This window comes from Crocuta crocuta, unplaced genomic scaffold, assembly GCF_008692635.1.
Source record: "Crocuta crocuta isolate KB4526 unplaced genomic scaffold, BGI_CrCroc_1.0 scaffold179, whole genome shotgun sequence".
Classification (NCBI taxonomy): Eukaryota; Metazoa; Chordata; class Mammalia; order Carnivora; family Hyaenidae; genus Crocuta; species Crocuta crocuta.
Window position 1 is genome coordinate 43,731 of NW_027551568.1, and position 21,393 is coordinate 65,123.

Here is a 21,393-nt window from a genome sequence, read left to right on the forward strand (position 1 = left end):
TTCTCACCTCCTGCCATCCCCAGCCCCACGTCCTGATGCTAGTCATCTTTCCTCTGAGTCTTTTCCAAGACTCAGACTGATGTGTGTTTACCTTGGCAGGTAAAACACATCATCCACTTAACAGCTGTTGAGTGTCCGGCTTTCATGAGTGTGCGCTGTGGTGAATGGAACAGAAAAGAATCCTGCCTTCCAGCGCAGCACTCACCAAGGTAGCAGGGTGGTGGGCAAGGACCGGGCAGAGACGGGCGCAGCTTTGCCATGACAGCTTTGCGCCCCGGGGCTGACTGCAAAGTCTCCTCACCTGGGAAGGAGCAGACACTCTCAAATGAGTCAATCTGTGTTAATGAGGGAATGAGAAAGGGTTGCACCAAGACGTGCTTATCTCCTGTGAGCAGGGTGTACACTGGCAAATGCACATTTTGCCCAGAATCTCTTCACCTGCGGTTGGGGAAGATGGGGCTGCTAGGGGAACCTAGGGACAGCGGTTTGTACAGATCACTGCGCTGGCCAGTGCAGACCTAGTGGCAGGGACCATGTGTGAATGAGAAAGGAGAGTTCAGGTTAACTCATTTTTTACATTTTTAGAACCTTTGAATTTAAATCACCAATGATTTTTTTTTCTTTTTTGCTTTTCAGAAAAATCAGCTATTTTTAATACAGTTCCTAGAAAGCCATTTGGTGTAGATCCATGATATCAATATTGTGTTAGAAATTTGGCAATTCTCTGTTTCATTTCAGTTCTGATCATAAAGCTGAGCTCTCCATTCTGGCCGCCCTGTCACTCATCATGATTTTTGCGCTGGTGCAGAGGAGGTGCTCCCTGACGTCAAAAGTGGCTATGGCACTTGGCCTCCTGGGCGTCTATTGCTACCGGGCAGCCATTGGAAACGTCCTGTTCCCATGGCAACGAGAGAGCAAAGACATTTCAAAGTAAGTGCACTGGCAAATCTATTTAATGTTTTATGTACTAAAACATGCCATGCAGTCTTTAGAGCTTTGGAATTAGTTTCTGTGAATCGTGATCTCAGCAGTTACTAGAGCCTAGACAAGGAATGCGTCAATAAACTGATGCTTTTAGCCTCTTTCCTTTGGTAGGAGAGAGACAAATAACAGAGTAAGTTCACTGAGGTTTATTTTTTAAAATAAAGGATTCTCTAAAATTAAGAAATGGAAAGGATTCAGTTTTGCTCAGTCAGGATGCAGTAATAGGAGTCACAAAGAGATTGGGAAACAAAGCACACCAGAAAACTCAACTTTCCCATAAATTTATGGTGAATTCCTGGGGTGGGCAGGCCTCTCCTCCCCCATGCTGACTGAGGCATGAATGCCACTTTCGATGTGTCAAAAACTGGCAGTTTTTCTTTTTTTTCTTACTGGCAGTGTGGGGTGGGGTGAGCAGAGGCCATTCTGCAGGCTATAAAACTGTTAAGAACCTTGAGTGTAGCCATCCCTGTGACCTGGACACCCTCTTATGGAATTTATCTCAAGAATAGAGCCAGAAATGAGGCCTGAAGCCAGACACAGGCATGCTCTCTGAAAAATCATTTACAGGTACACAGAGTACAAAGCAAGATAATTGGCCTAAAGTAGTGGGATGAACCTCTGAGTGATGTTAGAGTTCTGTGCTGAGTATTGTGTTTTCATAGAATATGAGAAGATGTCGATCAGTAGGCTATGAAACTATCATATGATCCCAGCTTATGAAGTAGGTGCATATTTTTTCATGTTTGTATGAAAAACTCAAATATATAATTGGTTGTGATTATATTTAGGACACTGAGTCACAGATGGCTTGTGATCCTTTTTTCATGCATTTTTATTTTTTTATTGCTTTTCTATCAGAGGAAGGAAAGCAAATGTTATCTTCTCAGAAAAGGTCAGAGTGTAAGCTGAGGGCTGTGGCCAGGCTGTGTGGATGGCAGGAGGCATGGGGCCCACCTGAAAATAGGACCTGCCGACAGTATGGGCAGTTGAGGTGATGCCCCGAGCCTGGCTGAGGTGACGGCAGGGTGGCGGGCCTTCACCTGAAGCAGGGAGATCAGGTGGGGGAGGGTGCTGCATAGACATCTCAAAGGCTGTTTACTTCGGAGTCTAGGCTCTGGGCAGATGTCAAGGTGGATGTCACACTTGAAGGTGTTCATAGGAGTGTTTAAATCTCAAAGTGTGATAAGTGAATACAATGCACCTTATTTCCTCATCACTCATCTCAAGACTTGGATCACTTACCTTTCGTGGACACTACAGCATATACCTTCTTGGTGTCCAAAACATAGGCCAGTGCACCCTTTCATTAACCTTCACTGCTTGGTTCACCTTCTTCCTGTAAAATGCTTCCATTCCCCACCCCCATCTATCCTGGTTCTAGATCCCTCTCACTTCTAGATCTACTCCAGTTCTAGAGCCATCTGGATTTCCCTAACAGCTGTTTCTCTCCGTTCAGTCTGCTTCTGTCCATCGATATTCTAAAATCCCCCTTTACATTTAGGTCTGGCCTCTCTTCTCTACCCTGATGCCTAGGCTTACCTGGAATGGAAGGCCAGATTGCCATTGTCCTAGATGGCACTGAATGGGTTGGGGGCAAGGAGGTGGACCCCTTGAAGGCATCCACTGGTGCTCTTAACTATCCACCACCCCAAATGCATTCTCCCCCTCTGATGACTCAGGCCTTGGCTGATTTCTCCTTTAACTCTACTGGGGCTGTCATCAGCCCTCTGCTTAAGCGCACACCCTGCCTGAGGGGTTGCACCTGACACCAGCTCTTTAGCTGGTGCATGGCCCTGTGGCAGGGATCTACACACTAGAGGCACACAGCAGACAGGGCTTGGACTGTTCAAATTAAACTAACTATGGTTTAAAAAAAGGGATTTTTTTAGGTGCATAAACCTTCCGAGGAAAATCTGAGATAGGAATGTTCAGTTTTTCAAAACACATATGTTACTATGATAAGGATTTTACTTAAAATTTTATTTATTTAGCATTATTTTAAGTGATTGCCTTTTCTAATATTTATAAAATACTTGATTTATGATATTTATTTAAAATATGTTTTAGGGATATATGTGCTTCATAAGATGAAATTTTTTGGTATGGTGTCATAAATTATATCCTTTATAAATAATTGTAAATGAAGTGATAAAATAATTCTTAATAATCCTTAATATTTATTATGCGCCAAACACTTTACTTCTGTTCTTTTGTTTAACTCCCAGGACAGTTTGTGAGGTGTAGGTACCATGTCTCTTCATTTTAGGAATAGTGAAGTGTCAGAAGCCTTGAATAACTTCCCCCAGCAACAGAGCTAGTAAGTGGCAGAGCCCAGAAGAACCTGGCTCTGCCCTTCTCCAGGCCCCACAGGGTACTCTGCACCATTACGTATGTCACGTGCGTGGACATACATAAGTACTTACGGTTGTGAGCACATCCAGTTGTGTCTTAGCATTATGAACTTACAGAAATTTCTGATAGAGCTTGACCTAATCCTTTTGCAGTGGTCTTTCAGATTAACCGTGTGAAACAGGTAGGCAGTTTTTCTGGCACCCTACACATGATGGCTCCGATCTTGTGCCAGGCCATCCTTGGGCCAGATGAGCAGGACTTCCCATAATTCCCATAAGCCAGTTCCATCAGAGACATGCACGTAGAGAGGACAGGTCTGCCAGCCTCTCCGCAAGGGGCGTCCTCGCAGGCTGATATGCAGAGACAGACAGTCCCACTTCCATGGTGTGACCCAAGTAGGTGGACACTGTGGCTTCTTTAGTCAGCTAGGTAGACACATGGTTTTCATGGAAAAATATGTTTTGAGTCTTTCAATTTTGTGCTAATGAATCAAACTTTTTTGCTTTTTTTTAGGGGTCTTATTGAAGCTCGTTTTGTTCATGTCTTTGTCCTGGGCATTCTGTTCACGGGCACCAAAGACTTGCTTAAATCTCAAGTCATTGCTGCAGACTTCACAATCAAGACTGTGGGTTTATGGGAGATATATAGTGGATTAGTTCTTCTGGCTGCTTTGCTTTTTAGACCACATAATCTTCCAGTTTTAGTATTTAGCCTCTTGATTCAGACAATAATGACTAAGTACATCTGGAAGCCCCTGAGGCATGATGCAGCTGAGATCACTATAATGCATTATTGGTTTGGTCAAGCATTCTTCTATTTCCAGGTAGGTTTTCATTGTTATTGTGGATAGAAGCCTATTAACTTTTTATGTCATTTCTCTTTTAGTTTTTCGTTGAGAAAGTTTACCATAAGTTGGGAAGTTAAAAAGGCTGTTTAGTAAAGGAACTTTCAGTATGGTATGGGGGATGATGCTTAAATTTTGTGCGTATTTAGTAGGATAAAATTCAGTTAGTTACTTAAGACTGACACCCTCAGTGTGGCTCCATGAGTGCTTAAGACAGCGTATGGTTGTATACTAGATCTATTTACCGTGACCGGTCAGGGAGGCACATCACAGTTCTGTTGCTTTACCTGATGAGCTGGTAACTGATGTCTCTATTCCCTTTCCCCCGGCCATGCTATTGGGTGTCTTCGTGTGGTTATGAATCCCCTGGGGCCCTGTGGTTATCACGTCTTTTCTCTAGTGTTAAAGGGCCCATCAGAAGCAAGTCCAAGCTGCCTTTGGGATGGACTCAGTATTTGCCTACGTGTTTACAGCAGCTCCTGGATGGGTGGATAGAGGGCCCAGCTCCTGGCCTTACAGGGACTCCATTCCACCCCAGCCTTCCCACATCTCTGCCTAGTTCAAGGGGCCCCACCCTCAACCTAGTTGTGGCTTCTAGGACCCTTGAGGGGGGCACAGCTCCCCAGCCTCCCCTGTCAGCTCCGTGCCCTCTGGCGGAAGAGCTGTGTGCAAGCCCCCGAGTGTCTCAGCTGTGTTTTCCCATCTTTACAGAGAGGATCTGTACTTCCTCCGTAAGTACCAGCTCCTCCCTCCTCTTCCAGACCCTGGGGACGTGTGTGGTCTGTGTGACCTGATAGGTGGGCCTGGGCTTCTTCCCTGACCTTCCTCTTTCTCCCTGGTTTCCTGGTGCTCCTGGAATCCCCCAAAGAGCAGCCCCCCCGTCATGGTTTTCCATCTAGTCCCTGAAGCCAATGGGGGTGGGAGAAGTTCTAAAAATCCGTACGTCCTGGAGGATATGACCTAACCCCCAGACCCCCCCTTTGCCCTTCATCCACTCTGGGGGACTCCATACTTCTCTCTCCAGTCCTGCACTTGAGTGCTTTCCAGAGTCACTGTCCCCAGCAGAAATGTGGGTAGCTGCAGCCCTGACACTGGTGTCCAGCACTTCTAAGCTACGTCTGGCGTCTGGCAGGCACCTGCTGTGCCCTAGTCTCATCTATAAAATGGAGTAACAGCTCCTCGCTCCCTTGGCTGCTGCGAGGATGAAAGTAGTGGGGAACGGGAGGTACCCTGTGTAGTAGCCTCACTCCCTGCCCGTGTTGCTCAGGACCCGCAGAGAAGGCATGGCGTCTGGGAGTAGGTAGGACGTGGAGAGTGAGAGCACTTCCCTGGAGGTGCTGCCCGTCCCAGGAGGGGCTGTGACTGAGGACCGTGCTGCTGGTCCATGAGATCCACCCCTCATGGGCTGGGCCCCACGGTCTTCGTGTTGTGTGTGTCTCCATGGTGTCAAGCAGCCACATTTCAAACACCACAGCATTTCTTACCTATCAGAAGAAATGTAAAAATCAAAATCCTATGGAAGTGAGAAAACACAATTAGCCCAGGAATTCCAGAACACCAGCTGAAAAGGGGAAGAAGATGAAGGAAGCATTTGGGGCCCCATGAGCCGCAGAAGAGAGCGGCGCAGGTTGGAGCCGTCCTCTGGATGACATGCTCTGCTTTGTTGGCAGCGACACACCTGTGTTCGGGCTCTTTCAGGCTTGGCCATTCAGTGTGACTGATGTGTTGCTGTAGAAGGACTTTAAATTTTGCTGGGCATTCCAGAAATTTCTAGATGGCCTGTCAGTCTCACGGTCCTCCCTCTGTCTGCAAGTCGTGCACAGGCCTGTTCTGGTGATGGCCTCCATCTGGGAGTTCATTGTTGACAGTCCCTGCATCTCTGACCCCGGGTGCCTTGGTGGAGAGCGAGAATACTGTCGCCGTGGAAAACCGCCCGCCCCTCTCCCTTCTCCAGGCTCCCAGATGCCATGCTACGCAGCAAGCCTGTCTGATGGGCACTGAACGCTCCTGCCCCAGGGGCACATGGACAGCTGGGGCTCCATGCAGGAGCGACTTTGGCATATCTGCAGATACGTCATGGTGCTTGTGGACCAGCCACACTGTAGACGCTGCTGGCACAGGTGGAGAGACGGAGAAGGTGGCTGCTGGCTTGGCACACAGTCCTGCACTGAGGCCTTGGTGTCAGGAGGACTGATGGATTCATGCCCCGAGCAAGGAGACGGCCCTCCCATCAGTGGGCTCCTCTGCGGCGTGCAGCCACTTTCCATGGGGAGGTGAGGAAGAAGCATAGTGATCACACGTGGTTCCGGTTCTTGTCAAGTGCTGCCCTTGGGCAGCGGAACACACACGCCCAGCAGCCACTGGTGCTTCCGCAGCAGCGCCGCGCAATGTGCCAGGGCCGTCAGCATGCAGACCCCGCACACACCCCTGTGCAGCAGGTCCTGCAGCGCGTCAGACGCTGGCTGGCAGCAGTGCAGGTCTCCCTCGTCTCTCCGCTCCCCACAGCCCCTCCTTCATGGTCGCTTGGCCTGGGACAAGACCTACAGGCTTGCTGCCCCTCCTTCTTGCCCTCAGCTCAGTGATGCCTGGTACCAGCTGGCCTTCTGAGTCTCTCTGCCTCAGTTTCTCACCTGTTCACTGACGGTCACAATGGCACCACATTAGGACTGTTAAGGACTGAATGAATCACTGCAAGTGAAGCCCCAGAGCTGGCCGTCTGTGCCTTGGCTGTGGTAACGGTATTGCAGTCAACCCTCTCTGGATATGAGTGAGTCCGCCTCAGTGGGACCTCCAGCCACTTCCCAGTGTCAGATCCGCTTGTCCTTCCTCATCATGCCTCCCTGACTGCAGTGCTTGGGACTCTCCTCCCTCCTCTCAGCAGCTCCAGGGTCTCTTGCAAGGGGCTTCTGAATAGGAATTATGTAATCAGGAAGGCTCAGGCCGCCTCTGGCAAAGTGGATGAAGGGGCAGTTGCGCAGTGGTTACTGTCGGGAGGGGCCTGCTGTGAGAGGGTGAGGATGGGAATAAGTGCGTGTCTCTGAGGTATTTGGGAGGTCTGCCAACATGACCCGATGACCACCTGGAATGACACAGCAAAGGAGGCGACACTGGGGTTCCACTGCCAAGTTCGTGAAGCCATGAACACCTGGCTGGAGTTGTGTCCTGGGCCATCAATCAGTGGTTCCGGGAGGGACCTTTGCTGGGCTGGGACAGACATTTGTGCTGTCAAACTTATAAATGTCCTCAGTAGCTAAGGAAAGGTCACCAACAGTGATAAAGACTGGAAGCAGAGAGAGGGACTGAGTCTTAGGAGACCCTTCTCTGGGCAAGATGAGCCATGCGTTCATTACCCACAAACTGGGCAGGCGGTGACCCACCAGGGTCTCCAATCTGACACGTAAGCTGAATGCCAAGCAGCCAAGCCCTTCTAGTGGCCAACGTGCCCTCTTCTTCCTAACAGCAACGTCCACCCATTGAAAGAGCCATGTGGCAACACCACATCCAGCCTCTCCTTGGCCACCTTTCCTCCCAAGGCCAGATGCTGCCCTCAGACAAGGCCTCTGTCGTAGGGAGGTCGGCGTGTCTGTCTCACGTAAATAAATCTGAGAAGTTTGGAATTTGCCATAAGTCATCAGCAGACATACATTTGTTCCTTCCTACCTGGCAGTGAGGTGGGAAAGGAGTGGGCAGGCATCTGGGGCTCCCGGTTGTCCATGTCACCGTGACCGCATGCGGCTTTTTTCAGTTGCTGGTGACTGTGTCAGTGCTGCTTCTACCTGTGTTCCAGGGAAACTCCAACAACATAGCCACCGTGGACATCTCAGCGGGCTTCGTGGGCCTGGACACCTACGTGGAGGTCCCAGCTATGTTCCTGACCGCGTTTGCAACGTTTGCAGGACCCGTGCTGTGGGCCAGCCACTTAGTGAGCTTCCTGAGCTCAGAAACTAGCAGGTGAAGCTCTTCTTTGTCTCTTAGAACAAAATCTGATAGCAGGTTGACAATTTAAAGAGAGTACCTCATTCTAGATACAGGGTTCTAAACCCTAAGGACCTAAAAATCTTCATGCAGTCTCTTTTCCTTAAATAAGAATGAACTATCCACAGCATGTGAGCCAGAGGCAGGTGCAGGTCAGGTCTGTGGCCACTCAGGCCCTGTGTCGGAATGATGGGGAGGCTGTGCAGGCAGCCAGCTTCCTCTGCTCTCTTCCAGCCCATACCATGATAGGGTTTCCAGGGGCCCTTCTCAGTTTCTTTGCTTGCTGGTGACCTAGTTGGCCACCCTTTGGGGTACAAAGACAAGACATGCTCTCACCTCCAGGACCCCTGCCACAGACAGGAACCTGCGCAGGCCTGAGGGGATGCCCTCAGTGGGTGCACACTCTGTGGCTATGCCCTGCCGCCGAGAGGGCCCCTCAGGCTCCACCTGGTGCCCCACCCCTCTGGCCAGCCCACAGGGCAGCCTACCCCACCCTCCTGCCCACCGTGCCCCTCCATGCTTCCTTATTTGTTTATGCATTGGCCCCCCCAGAAAGAAGGCTTCATAAGGCAGGGGCTTCACAGTCTGTGTGCCACAGTATCCTCAGTGCCTGGGTCCAGCCTGGCAGAGAGCAGCCTGAATGGTATGTGGGCTGCCTGATTCTGCACTTTAAATTTTTTTTAATGTTTTATTTATTTTTGAGAGAGAGACAGCATGAGCAGGTGAGGGACACAGAGAGAGGGAGACACAGAATCTGAAACAAGCCTCAGGCTCTGAACTAGCTCTCAGCACAGAGCCCGACATGGGGCTCTAACTCAACGAACCGTGAGATCATGACCTGAGCCTAAGTCAGACGCTTAACAGACTGAGCCACCCAGGCGCCCCTGATTCTGCACTTTCAATAGGCCCGAACTTTCCCTTCTATAAAACAGTGTGATGGTATGGACTTCTGGGGTGTGGGGCCTATGTGAGGAGGCCCACGGGTGCTAGAGGAGCAGCCCTGAACCTGCTGGGGTTGTGCAGGACAGCTGCCCAGAGAAGAGCGTGTGGGTAGAAGTGATCACGGCCTGTTGAGGGAGCAGGAGAGGAGCATGTGCAAAGGGACGAGGCCACGGGATGGCACGCAGGTAGAAACAGACAGTATGTTTCCTGTGGGGGCTGATGGGGCTGCTGGAGAACCCAGCAGGAAGGAAGGATAGGCACCAAGGCCCAAGATGGGGAGCTGGTGAGGGCAAGGTGAGGGCACAGAGGGGACAAGAACTGTGAGCACGAGGGGCCAGGCACCCTTTGGCCCCTGAGTGGCTGTTGGCTCCTCTCACTGGACAGTGAGCACAGCGGGGGGGATCAGAGCGGCACCAGAGAGTGATGCCTGGTTGACAGGCCTGAGGAGCCCCTTTGCGGAGCACATGTGTGCACACACTCCTCTGTCTCCCAGCCTTTGCTCCCCGTACACAGAACTCCTCTTTGTTCACCTTTCATGTCCAGACCCTTCCCAGTATGAGCATGGCACCCCCAAGACTCCCCTGAGCACACAGATCGTCTCTGGTGGGTCTGCTTGCTTCCCACCTGGAGCTCTGGTAATCCCAGGTCCGTGCTCCCACACGAAGCAGTGCTGACGTGAGTCCTACCCGGTGACGATGCCCGTGTGTGTGACGAAGGCTGCACTTCAGGAAGAGTGGGCAGTGGTGATGTGCGGCATAGACTGACCACAGAAAGGCTACTTACAGTCATCGCAGTGTTTAAGGGGAGGTGTCAGAACGAAAACTTGTCTTTTTTTTTTAATCTTTGTTTATTTTTGAGAGAGTGGAGGAGGTGGAGAGAGAGAGGGAGAGAGAATCCCGAGGAAGGCTCCTTGCTGTCCGTGCGGAGCCTGACACAAGGCTTGAGTTAACGAACCATGAGATCATGACCTGAGCCAAATTAAGAGATGGACACTTAGACAGCTGAGCCACCCAGGCGCCCCAGAGCTGGAACTTGTCACTAAGCAGAGCGTGGAAAGCCTGGCCTCTGAGTGTTGGCAGGGTGAATGAGCAGTAGCATTTGCCGAATGATGGGACTTGTCGAACATTCTCAGGAAATTGCCTTAAAGAATAGCTTACATTTATGTAATGATTGTGTTGAGGATTTGAAAAGAGAGGGAGGACATGCAGGTGCCTTGAGGGCTTTTTCATGTTTGAGATGCTCTCTCCTCTCCGCTGTTCATCTGCTTAGCAAATGCTCGCAGGCCAATGTCCCCAGACCAGACCAACCAGATGCTTCACTGGACAGCACAAAGCAGAGCTCAAAACTTGTATCTCATCCTGTGTGATTTTCTTTTCCTTGTGTTTCATGATATTTGTAATGTATAGTAGTACATGCACATAATTTTTAAACAGAACTGCAAAAGCTGGGGGTGCACTCTTTAAAACTATTTTGCAGGCTGTGGCCCTGGACAGTGACAAGGCAGCCACTTGCAACTGTTGTCCCCTCAGGCAAGCTCCTACCCACCAGACTGACCAGATACAGATTTGGAGGGTGGGGGTGGGGCAGGAACAAGAATTACCACGGTCATTTTCTAAGTAAAATATTGATTACATTTATGTTCGTGCCTTATATGATACAGAAGTGGCAGATACTAATACATATTTCCCTTTTTATTAACAGTGGTTCCGCACTGAGTCATGCTTGCTTCTGCTACGCACTGATCTGTTCTTTTCCAGTTTCTGCATATATCATTTTGGTGACATCCCTGCGTTACCATTTATTTATATGGAGTGTGTTTTCTCCAAAACTTCTTTATGAGGGAATGCACATCCTCATCACAGCTGCCGTCTGTGTATTCTTCACAGCCATGGATCAGACCAGCACAACGTCATAGACACTGGGGAAACAATATATTTTTAAAGTCTATTCACTTCATGTATTTGAGTAATGAAAAAAATCTGTTTAAATGCAAAAACATTCTAAAAAATATTGTGAATTCTACAAAGTTGATTAATAGCTTCAGTTTCTTCACTGCTATACTTGAATTTAGACTAAATAGTAACTGGTTCAAAAGATCACTTTAAAATACTTAGTTTGAACATGAATCATATTCCCTTGTTGACAGGAGCTCCATAAACTTCTGAACTTCTCATTTCCTCTGGGTAAGTTAAGATTTGACTCAAATACATGTGTTGTTGTGGACTTCAGAGAGTGTGGGCACTCACCCATGCCAGAGTTGGCCTCACAGAGCTCGGACCCCATCATGACCCTAGAAACCACTGGAGGTCTCCAGGAGCTCTGGTCATCGCGGGAGGGATTTATCTGTCAACATGAAGACATTTCGAAACCTATTCATTGAAAATAAAGATGCAAATTCCGTCCATGTTAACATAGCAGATTTTTAAGGAAAATAATTATTTTTCCAAAAGAAAAATACGTACTGAGGAGAATAGCATTGTTTTATGTTTTTGCAAATCTCTTTAGTGTCTGATGGTTAGATTCTGCAGTCAGTCTGTTGTGATATGTGTGTTTGGTTGAAGTAGTCACACACAGTTGGGAGAGGGAGGAGTATTGTCCTTCTTCTAATCCTTGTGGATATTCTTTTTCAGACTCCATTGAAACTTGACAGGGGTGCCTGGGTGGCTCAGTCAGTTGAGCATCCAACTTCGGCTCAGGTCATGATCTCACGGTTCGTGAGTTCAAGCCCTGTGTCGGGCTCTGTGCTGACAGCTCAGAGCCTGGAGCTGCTTCAGATTCTGTGTCTCCCTCTCTCTGGCCCTCCCCTGCTCGCTCACTCGCTCACACACACACACAAATAAATAAAAACATTTAAAAATTGTATTTAAAAAAACTTGACGAACAATGGTTTCTTAAAGGTTAATTGGAGAAAAAGCAAGTGCATGTAAAACAGGAGAAGACCTATTAAGGTCTGCGCCTGAGTTAACAGAAGTACCTGGTTGAGAAGTTCTGGGTCTGTAAGATATAGTTGGGGGAGCTGGGTGAACTGTATGTGGACCTTTCTGTACTATTTTTGCAACTCTTGTGAAATTTAAACTGTTTTAAAATAAAGGTTATTTTGTGAAAGAAAAACTTCCAGTTCCTTGGTGACTAAGTCAGTTAAGCGTCTGATTCTTGGTTTTGGCTCAGGTCATTCCTTATCTGACGGTTTCATGAATTCAAGCCCCGCACCAGTCTCTGTGCTGACAGTGCAGGGCCTGCTTGGGATTCTCTGTCTCCCTCTCTCTCTGCCCCTCCCCCGCTTGCACTGTCTCTGTCTCTCTCAAAATAAACTTAAATAAATTTAAGAAATAAAAGATCAGTTGCAACATGGAATCTGAAACCGTGTCAGTGAAATTCTATGCTCTGCTTTATTAAAATCCACTGATCAGGGGCACCTGGGTGGCCCAGTTGGTTAAATGTCCGACTTTGGCTCAGTTCGTGATTTCACTGTGAGTTCGAGCCCCGCATCAGGCTCTGAGCTGTCAGCACAGACAGCTTCAGATTTTGGAAACTGCTTCAGATTTTATGTTTCCCGTTCTCTCTGTGCCTCTCCCCCACTCATGCGTGCTCTCTCCCTCTCTCCCTCTCTCTCTCTCTCTTTCTGTCTGTCTCTCTCTTACCCTCCCTCTCTTTCTCTCAAAAATAAACATTTAAAAAAAATTTAAAGAAAAACCTTTAAACATTGGAAGTTAACAACAGTAGATACAAGTTTTTGAAAACTCACACATTTTAACTTACATAATGATTCAATATTTGTGTATATTGCAAAATGATCAACACAATCAATCTAGTTAACATCCATCACCACAGAGTTACAATTTTTCTTGTGATAAGAGCTTTTAAGATACTCCCTTAGCAACTTTTAAATATATAATATCTTAAACTATAGTCACCGTGCTCCACATTATATCCTCAGGATTTATTTTATAACTGAAAGTTTATACCTTTTGATCCCCTTCATCCACCTCCATTCCCTGACTCTAGCAACCACCAATCTGTTTTCTGTATCTATAAGCTTGGTTTTTTGTTTGTTTGTTTGGGATTCCACATATAAGACAGATCATACAGGACTTGTCTTTCTCTGCCTGACTTAGTTCATTTAGCATAATGCCCTCAAGACCCATCTATGGTTGTCACATAGGCAGGATTGTCATGTGTGCATGTGTACACATACATGCCATGTTTTCTTTATCCATTCATCCATCAATGGACACTTTGTCTTAATATCTTGGCTCTTAGAAAAAAAAATGCTATGAATGTGGAGGTACAGGTACCCTTCTGAGTTAGTGCTTTCATTTCCATCAGATAAATACCCAGAAGTGCAATTGGGGGATTACATGGCAGTTCTACTTCTGATTTTTTGAGGAGCCTCCGTATTGTTTCCATAGTGGCCACACAAACTTACATTCCCGCCAACAATGCACAAGGGCTCCTTTTCTCCACATCCTCATTAACATCTCTTTTATTTCTTGTCCTTCAATTTTTTTTTTTTTTTGAGAGACAACATCAGTGGGGAAGGGGCAGAGAGCGAGGGAGACACAATCCAAAGCAGTCTCCAGGCTCCGAGCTGTCAGCACACAGCCTGACGCGGGGCTCGAGCCCACAAACCAAGGGATCATGAGCTGAGCCAAAGTCAGATGCTTAACCTACTGAGCCATTCAAGTGCCCTGTTTCTTGTCCTTTTGATGATAAAGTGTTTCTTAATGTACAGATATTTGATATTTAATTTACAAGTATTTTAAGATTTTTAAAATCACTTTCTAAAATTATTTTTTCTAGTTATAGGACATCTCCCACTTAATAATGCATCCTGAAAAACCATTGTTTTCATGCTAAAACACTAACTGGGGATCTATTTTCCATTATTTTAAATAGAAAACCATGAGGATGCAATTTGTACCCAAGCCCTTAGCCAGTTTCCTAAAATGTAGCCATACATAGCAAAATGTCTACATGTAGGTACATGCTATCATGTTAGGATGCAAAATTCTTAAAATTGGTTTCTGGTCATCAAATAGTTAATACAGTTATGAACAACAGTTGCTCTGTGTCTTTTTTCCTAGCTTTTTAAAATAAAAACTTAGAATCACTTTAAGCCTTTTTACCTCTCCAAAATAAGCATTTAAATCTGTAAACTTCTCTGTAAGGTTTATTTTCACTGTATTTACAAAATTTCATGTGCTGCATTTTTATTATTATTCCGTCTGAAATATTTCCTGCTTCATTTTTTGGCCTAGCAGTTGGTCCATCTTGATGAACATTCCATGTGCAATAGAAAAAAAATGTAGTTTCAGCAATTATTTAGTGTGATATCTTACACTTGTTGATTAAGTCAAATGGTTGTCAAGCAGACCTATCCCTACTGATTTGCTTGTCTACTTATTCTTTCAATTACTGAGAGGATAGCTAAAATTTCCAACTATGATTGTGGATCTATGTGTTTCTTAGATCTGTTAGGTTTTGCTTCATGTATTTTGCATTTTTATGCACTAACAATGAGGTAGCAAAAAAGGTAAATTAAGAAAACAGTTCCATTTCCAATTGCACACACACACAAATAAAATACCTACAAGTGAATTTGGTGAGGGAGGTGAAAGACCTGTAATCTAAGAACTGTAAGACATTTGGGGCACCTGGGTGGCTCAGTTGTTTACACATCCGACTTTGGCTCAAGTCATGATCTCGTGGTTTGTGAGTTTGAGCCCCACATCGGGCTCTGTGCTGACACCTCAGAGCCTGGAGCCTGCTTTGGATTCTGTGTCTCCCTCTCTCTCTGCCCCTATCCTGCTCACACTCTCTCTCTGTCTCTCAATAATAAATAAAAACTTTAAAGAAAAAGAACTGTAAGACATTGATAAAGTAAGTAGAAACGCAAAGGAAAAGATATACCATGCTCATGGATCAAAATAATACTGTCAAAATGTTCATATTGCCAGCCCCCAAAAATCTATGTATTTAATGCAATTCCTATCAAAATATCAGTTGTATTTTTCACAATACTAGAAATCCTCACATTTATATAGAACCACAAAGGACCTCAAAAAGCCAAAGCAAAGTTTTAATAATCAAGAGTATGCTACTGGCACAGAAATAGACACATAAATCAATGGAAGAGGATAGAGAGCCCAGAAATAAACTCAAGCTTATATGGTCAATCTATCACGAACAAGGTAGGAATATACAATGGGACAAAGATAGTCTCTTAATAGATGAAGTTGGGAAAATGGACATGCAAAAGAATGACACAGGACCACTTCCTTACACCATACACAAAAATAAACCCAAGATGGATTTAAAACCTGATTGTGAGAGCTGAAACCAAAATTCCCAGATGAGAACGTTGGCAGTAATTTCTTTATCGGCTGTAGCAACGTTTCTCTGGACATGTCTTCTGAGGCAAAAGAAACAAAAGCAAAAATAAACTATAGGGACTATAATCCCTATAGCACCAAACTAAAAAATTTTGCACAGCGAAGGAAACCATCAACAAACAGGCAAGCTACTGAATGGGAAAGGATATTTACAAATGATATATCTGATAAGGGATTAATCTCCAAAAAATATAAAGAATCACACAGAGGCAAGATGGCAGAGAAGTAGGGAGCTCCGTGCATTTCACTCGACCCCATCTCTCAACAGAGAAGGCCTGAAGCCATAGGACACTGAACCGCAGGAGTTTGGGGAGAAAAAGAGACCGAGTACACTGGAATGGCAACCTCATAAGTGCATGAGTGCAATCTGGGAAAGATAAAAACAGGCCAGGATCCTGAGACATGGAGGGAGGGGAGGTAGCCTCCTTCGCAAGCAGCCGTGGTGAGTCGAGGGGAAGAGAAAGAGCAGCTGAAACTGCTCATAGAACTGTCCCTGGAGAAGAGAAAAACCTTGGCTCGGGACGGAGAGTGTTCTTAGTTCTAGCTGGGGTGCTGACTTTGAACTGGGTGCACCAGTCGCAGGCTGTGCCAGAAGAAACTGCGCCGATGCTCTCCCGGCCCAATCCCTGGAGGCGGGGAAGTAGCCAACCTGCAGAACTGTGTTTCCGGCAGTGTCAATAAAGCGCGCAGACTGGGACCTGGAAAGGAGGCGGGGCTTGGGACATAAAACACGACCAAGTTGGCTGCACCCGAGGCACAGGGAGATTGGACCCAAGGGAGTGATTTGCAGCTCTTGGTCCCAGAGGGGACTGGGGCGCTGCCATTTTACTCCCTACAACCACCAAGGCAGGAACTCAGGGAGCAGCCGTTGGGACCAAAGTGGAGGCTAAGACCCGCCTACACCAAACCATGCCCATCCCCGCTAGAGAGCTCCTTTTTTTTTTTTTTTTCTTTTTAATTGGAGCCGGGGGCAAGGCCAACATGGATGCACTGCCGTGATTAATTCTAGATCAATTCTTTCTTTTCAGATATATTTTCTCCTTGTCTCATTCCTATCCCTCCCCTCTGCTGGACTGAGCACTCTGGTCATTGGTTTGCTTAAACAGTCATATTTAATCCATTCTCTAGATGTATATTCTACACCTCCACCACTACCTTTCTCTCTCTCTCTCTCTCTGGAGTAATCAGATTATAGTTTCTCTGAGTAACATTATCTTCGTTTCTTTCTCCTCGCCTCCTACCATATTCTCTTCTTTCTCTCAATGAAGCCTCTTAGTCTCTCTGCCTGATCATTGTCCAATTTCACCTTCTCCCCGCCCTGAAGTTTCTTTCTGTGTGTATGCTCTTCCATCAGCACTGCATACACCCTGCTCTCTATTTGTAGCTGGGAATTCTGGTTTTATGCTTTTAGACTGTCCTCTGTCTTTTGGGGTTTTTTCCTCCTTTTTCTTTTCTTTTTTTCTTCTTCTTCTTTTTCTTATTTTCTTTTTCTTTTTCCCTTTCGGTTTGCTCATTTGTTGGATTTGTCTGTGTGTTTGTGTGCCTTTGTTCCCTGTGTGTTTGTCTGTTTTATTTTCAAGGGCTACCTCAAGAAACAAGCCAAAGTACACATGGTGGAGAGTCCCAAAGACCACTATGAATAGGGAAATAAAATAAACAACAAGCGAGACCAAGAGACACCATTAAAAGAACACTTCCTAAAAGGACCTGTTTTAAGAGCTGCTTAAAACAGATATAAGCAACGTAACTGAACAAGAATTTACAACAATAGTCATAAAATTCATCATTGGGCTTGAAAAAGGCATGGAAGACATCAAAGAAACTATTGCTACAAAGACTATGGAGCTTAAAAATAATTGTGATGAATTTAAAAATGTTATAAATGAGTTGCATAGTAAAATGGAGACATCCAATGCACGGATTGAAGAGGCAGAGAGGAGAATAGGTGAATTAGAAGACACAGTTATAGAAAAAGAGGAAGCCAAGAAAAAGAGAGAAAAACTGATCCAGGAACATGAAAGGAGAGTTCGAAGCTGAGCGACACAATGAAATGGAACAATATTCATATCATAGGAATTCCAGAAGAGGAAGAGAGAGGGAAAGGCACTGAAGGAGTCCATGAACAAATTATAGCAGAGAACTTCCCCAATCTGGGGAAGGAAACACACATTGAAATCCAAGAGGCACTGAGAACTCCCCTCAGATGAAACTTGAATCGATCTTCTGCACGACATATCATAGTGACACTGGCAAAATAAAGGACAAAGAGAGAATTCTGAAAGCAGCTAGGAATAAAAGGGCCCTAACGTACAAAGGGAAACCTAGCAGAGTAGTGGCAGACATATATGCTGAAACTTGGCAAGCCAGAAAGGAATAGCGGGAAATCTTCAGTGTGATGAGCAGAAAAAATATGCAGCCGGGTCGCCTGGGTGGCTCAGTCGTTAAACGTCCAACTTCGGCTCAGGTTATGATCTCACAGTTCATTGGTTTGAGCCCTGCATCGGGCTCTGTGCTGACAGCTAGCTCAGAGCCTGGAGCTGCTTCAGATTCTCTATCTCCCTCTCTCTCTGACCCTCTCCTGCCCACGCTATTTCTATCTCTCTCTCAGAAGTAAATAAAAACATTAAAACAAAATTTTTAAAGAAATAAAAACTATACAGCCAAGAATCCTCTATCCAGCAAGCCTGTCATTCAGAATAGAAGGAGAGATAAAAGTCTTCCCAAATAAACAAATATTGAAAGAATTCATCACCACTAAACCAGCCCTACAAGAAACCCTAAGGGGGACTCTACGAGGGAAATGTTTCAAGGAACACAAGGTACCAGAGACACCACCACAAGCATGAAACCTACAGAGAACACAATGATTCTAAACCCATATTTTTCAATAATAACACTGAATGTAAATGGACTAAATGCTCAATCAAAAGACACAGGGTAGCAGAATGGATAAAAAGACAAAATCCATCTATTTGCTTTCTACAAGAGACTCATTTTAGACCTGAGGACACCTTCAGATTGAAAGTAAGGGGATGGAGAAATATTTATCATGCTACTGGAAGTCAAAAGAAAGTTGGAGTAGCCATACTTATATCAGACAAACTGTACTTTAAAGTAAAGACAGTAACAAGGGATGAAGAAGGGCATGATATAATAATTAAAGGGTCTATCCATCAGAAAGAACTAACAATTATAAATGTCTACACACCGAATACAGAAGCACCCAAATACATAAAACAATTCATCACACAAGAAGTAATCTTATGGATAAGAATGTGCTAATAGCAGGGGACTTTAATACTCCACTAACAGCAATGGATAGATCAACCAAATGGAAAATCACTAAAGAAACAATGGACTTGAATGACACATTGGACCAGATGGATTTGAAAGATGTATTTAGAACTCTACATCCTGAGGCTATGAAATTCACTTTCTTCTCAAGTGCGCATGGCACATTCTCCAAGATAGATCATATACTGGGTCATAAAGCAGACCTCAAAAAATATAAAAGAATCGAGATCCTACCATGCACACTTTCAAATGACAATGCTATGAAACTTGAAATCAATCACAGGAAGAAATATGGAAAACCTCCAAAAACATGGAGGTTAAAGAACACCCTACTAAAGAACTAATGGGCCAATCATGCAGTTAGAAGATATATGGAAACAAATGAAAATGAAAATACAACAATCCAAACTCTTTGGGATGCAGCAAAGGCAGTCCTAAGAGGAAAGTACATTGCACTCTAGGCCTATTTCAAGAAATTTGAAAAAAGCATAAGTACAAAATCTAACAGCGCACCTAAAGAAACTAGAAGGTGTGCAACAAGAGCACCCCAAACCCAGCAGAAGAAGAGAAATAATAAAAAATCAGGGTAGAAATAAACAATATAAAAACAAAAAAAAACCAGTTGAACAGATCAATGAAACCACGAGTTGTTTTTTTTCAAAACATAAACAAAAATGGGGCGCCTGGATGGCTCAGTCGGTTAAGCATTGGACTTCAGCTCAGGTCATGATCTCACTGCTTGTGGGTNTCACACATTCACTACCAAAATTCACACGGAAAGAGATAGAATATCTGAACAGACCCATAACTAGTGAAGAAATTGAATCAGTTATCAAAAATCTCCCAAGAAATAAGAGCCCTGGAACAGATGGCTTNGTGTCTTTCTCTCTCTCAGAAATAAATAAAAGACATTAAAACAAATTTTTTAACGGGGCGCCTGGGTGGCTTAGTCGGTTAAGCGTCCGACTTTCGCTTAGGTCATGATCTCGTGGTTCGTGGGTTCGAGCCCCGCGTCGGGCTCTGTGCTGACTGCCAGCTCAGAGCCTGGAGCCTATTTCAGAGTCTGTATCTCCCTCTCTCTCTGACCCTCCCCTGCTCACGCTGTCTCTCTCTCTCTCTCTCCTAGAAATAAANATGATCCTGTCGATAGATGCAGAAAAAGCATTTGACAAAATACAGCATCCCTTCTTAATAAAGACTCTCAAGAAAGTCAGGATAGAAGGAACTTACGTAAACATCGTAAAAGCCATTTATGAGAAGCCCTGAGCTAACATCATCCTCAACGGGGAAAAACTAGGAACTTTCCCCCTGAGATCAGGAACACGACAGGGATGTCCACTCTCTCCACTGTTGTTTAACATAGTGCTGGAAGTCCTAGCATCAGCCATCAGACACCAAAAGGAAATAAAAGGCATCAGAATTGGCAAAGAAGTCAAACTTTCATTTTTCGCAGATGACATGATTCTCTACATAGAAAATCCAACAGACTCCACCAGAAGCCTACTAGAGCTGATACATGAATCCAGCAAAGTTGCAGGGTTTGCAGGGTACCTATTTCAACGTACAGAAATAGGTTGCATTTTTATACACCAACAGTGAAGCAACAGAAAGAGAAATCAAGAAACCGATCCCATTCACAATTGCACAAAAAACCATAAAATGCCTAGGAATAAACATAACCAAAGATATAAGAGATTTGTATAATGAAAACTATAGAAAACTTATGAAGGAAATTGAAGAAGACACAAAGAAATGGAAAAACATTCCATGCTCATGGGTCAGAAGAATAAATATTGTTACAATGTCACTACTACGCAAAGCAATCTACACATTCAATGCAATCCCAATAGAATTGCACCAACATTCTTCTCAAAGCTAGAACAAACTATCCTAAAATTCATATGGAAACACAAAAGACCCTGAATAGCCAAAGTAATATTGGGAAAAAACAAACAAACAAAGAAACAAACGGGAGGCATCACCATCCCAGACTTTAGCCTCTACTACAAAGCTGTCATCATCAAGATAGTATGGTATTGGCACAAAAACAGACACATAGACCAATGGCATAGAATTGAAAACTCAGAATTGGACCCACAAATGTACAGCCAACTAATCTTTGACAAAGCAGGAAAGAGTATCCAATGGAAAAAAGACAGCCTCTTTAATAGATGGTGCTGGGAGAAGTGGACAGCAACATGCAAAAGAATGAAACTAGATCACTCTCTCGCACCATACACAAAAATAAACTCAAAATGGATAAAAGACCTGAATGTGAGACAGGAAAACATCAAAACCCTAGAGGAGAAAGCAGGAAACCACCTCCTTGACCTCAACGACAGCAATTTCTTACTTGACACATCTCCAAAAGCAAGAGAATCAAGAGCAAAAATGAACTACTGGGACCTCATCAAGATTAAAAGCTTCTGCACGGCAAGGGAAACAATCAATAAAACTAACAGGCAATCAACGAAATGGAAAAAGATCGTTGCAAATGACATATCAGATAAAGGGCTAGTATCCAAAATCTATAAGGAACTCACCAAACTCCACACCCAAAAAATAAATAATCCAGTGAAGAAATGGGCAGAAACATGAAAAGACACTTCT

The 21,393-nt window shown here is 45.0% G+C and overlaps 1 protein-coding gene across 8 annotated transcripts in view; it reads left to right on the forward strand.

The window, feature by feature from the left end:
- PIGG (phosphatidylinositol glycan anchor biosynthesis class G (EMM blood group)) overlaps positions 1-12,208 on the forward strand; it is a 37,747-nt gene extending 25,539 nt beyond the window's left edge. For 5 of the 8 annotated variants that reach the window (XM_077750559.1, XM_077750561.1, XM_077750562.1 and 2 more), the window contains 4 exons: positions 739-930; positions 3,850-4,159; positions 7,968-8,131; positions 10,799-12,208. In XM_077750559.1, the coding sequence (XP_077606685.1) occupies positions 739-930; positions 3,850-4,159; positions 7,968-8,131; positions 10,799-11,012 (880 nt within the window). In that variant the 3' untranslated portion in view covers positions 11,013-12,208. The other 3 variants (XR_013331712.1, XR_013331714.1, XR_013331713.1) reach the window with 2 other exon arrangements.
- Positions 12,209-21,393: the final 9,185 nt, after the last annotated feature.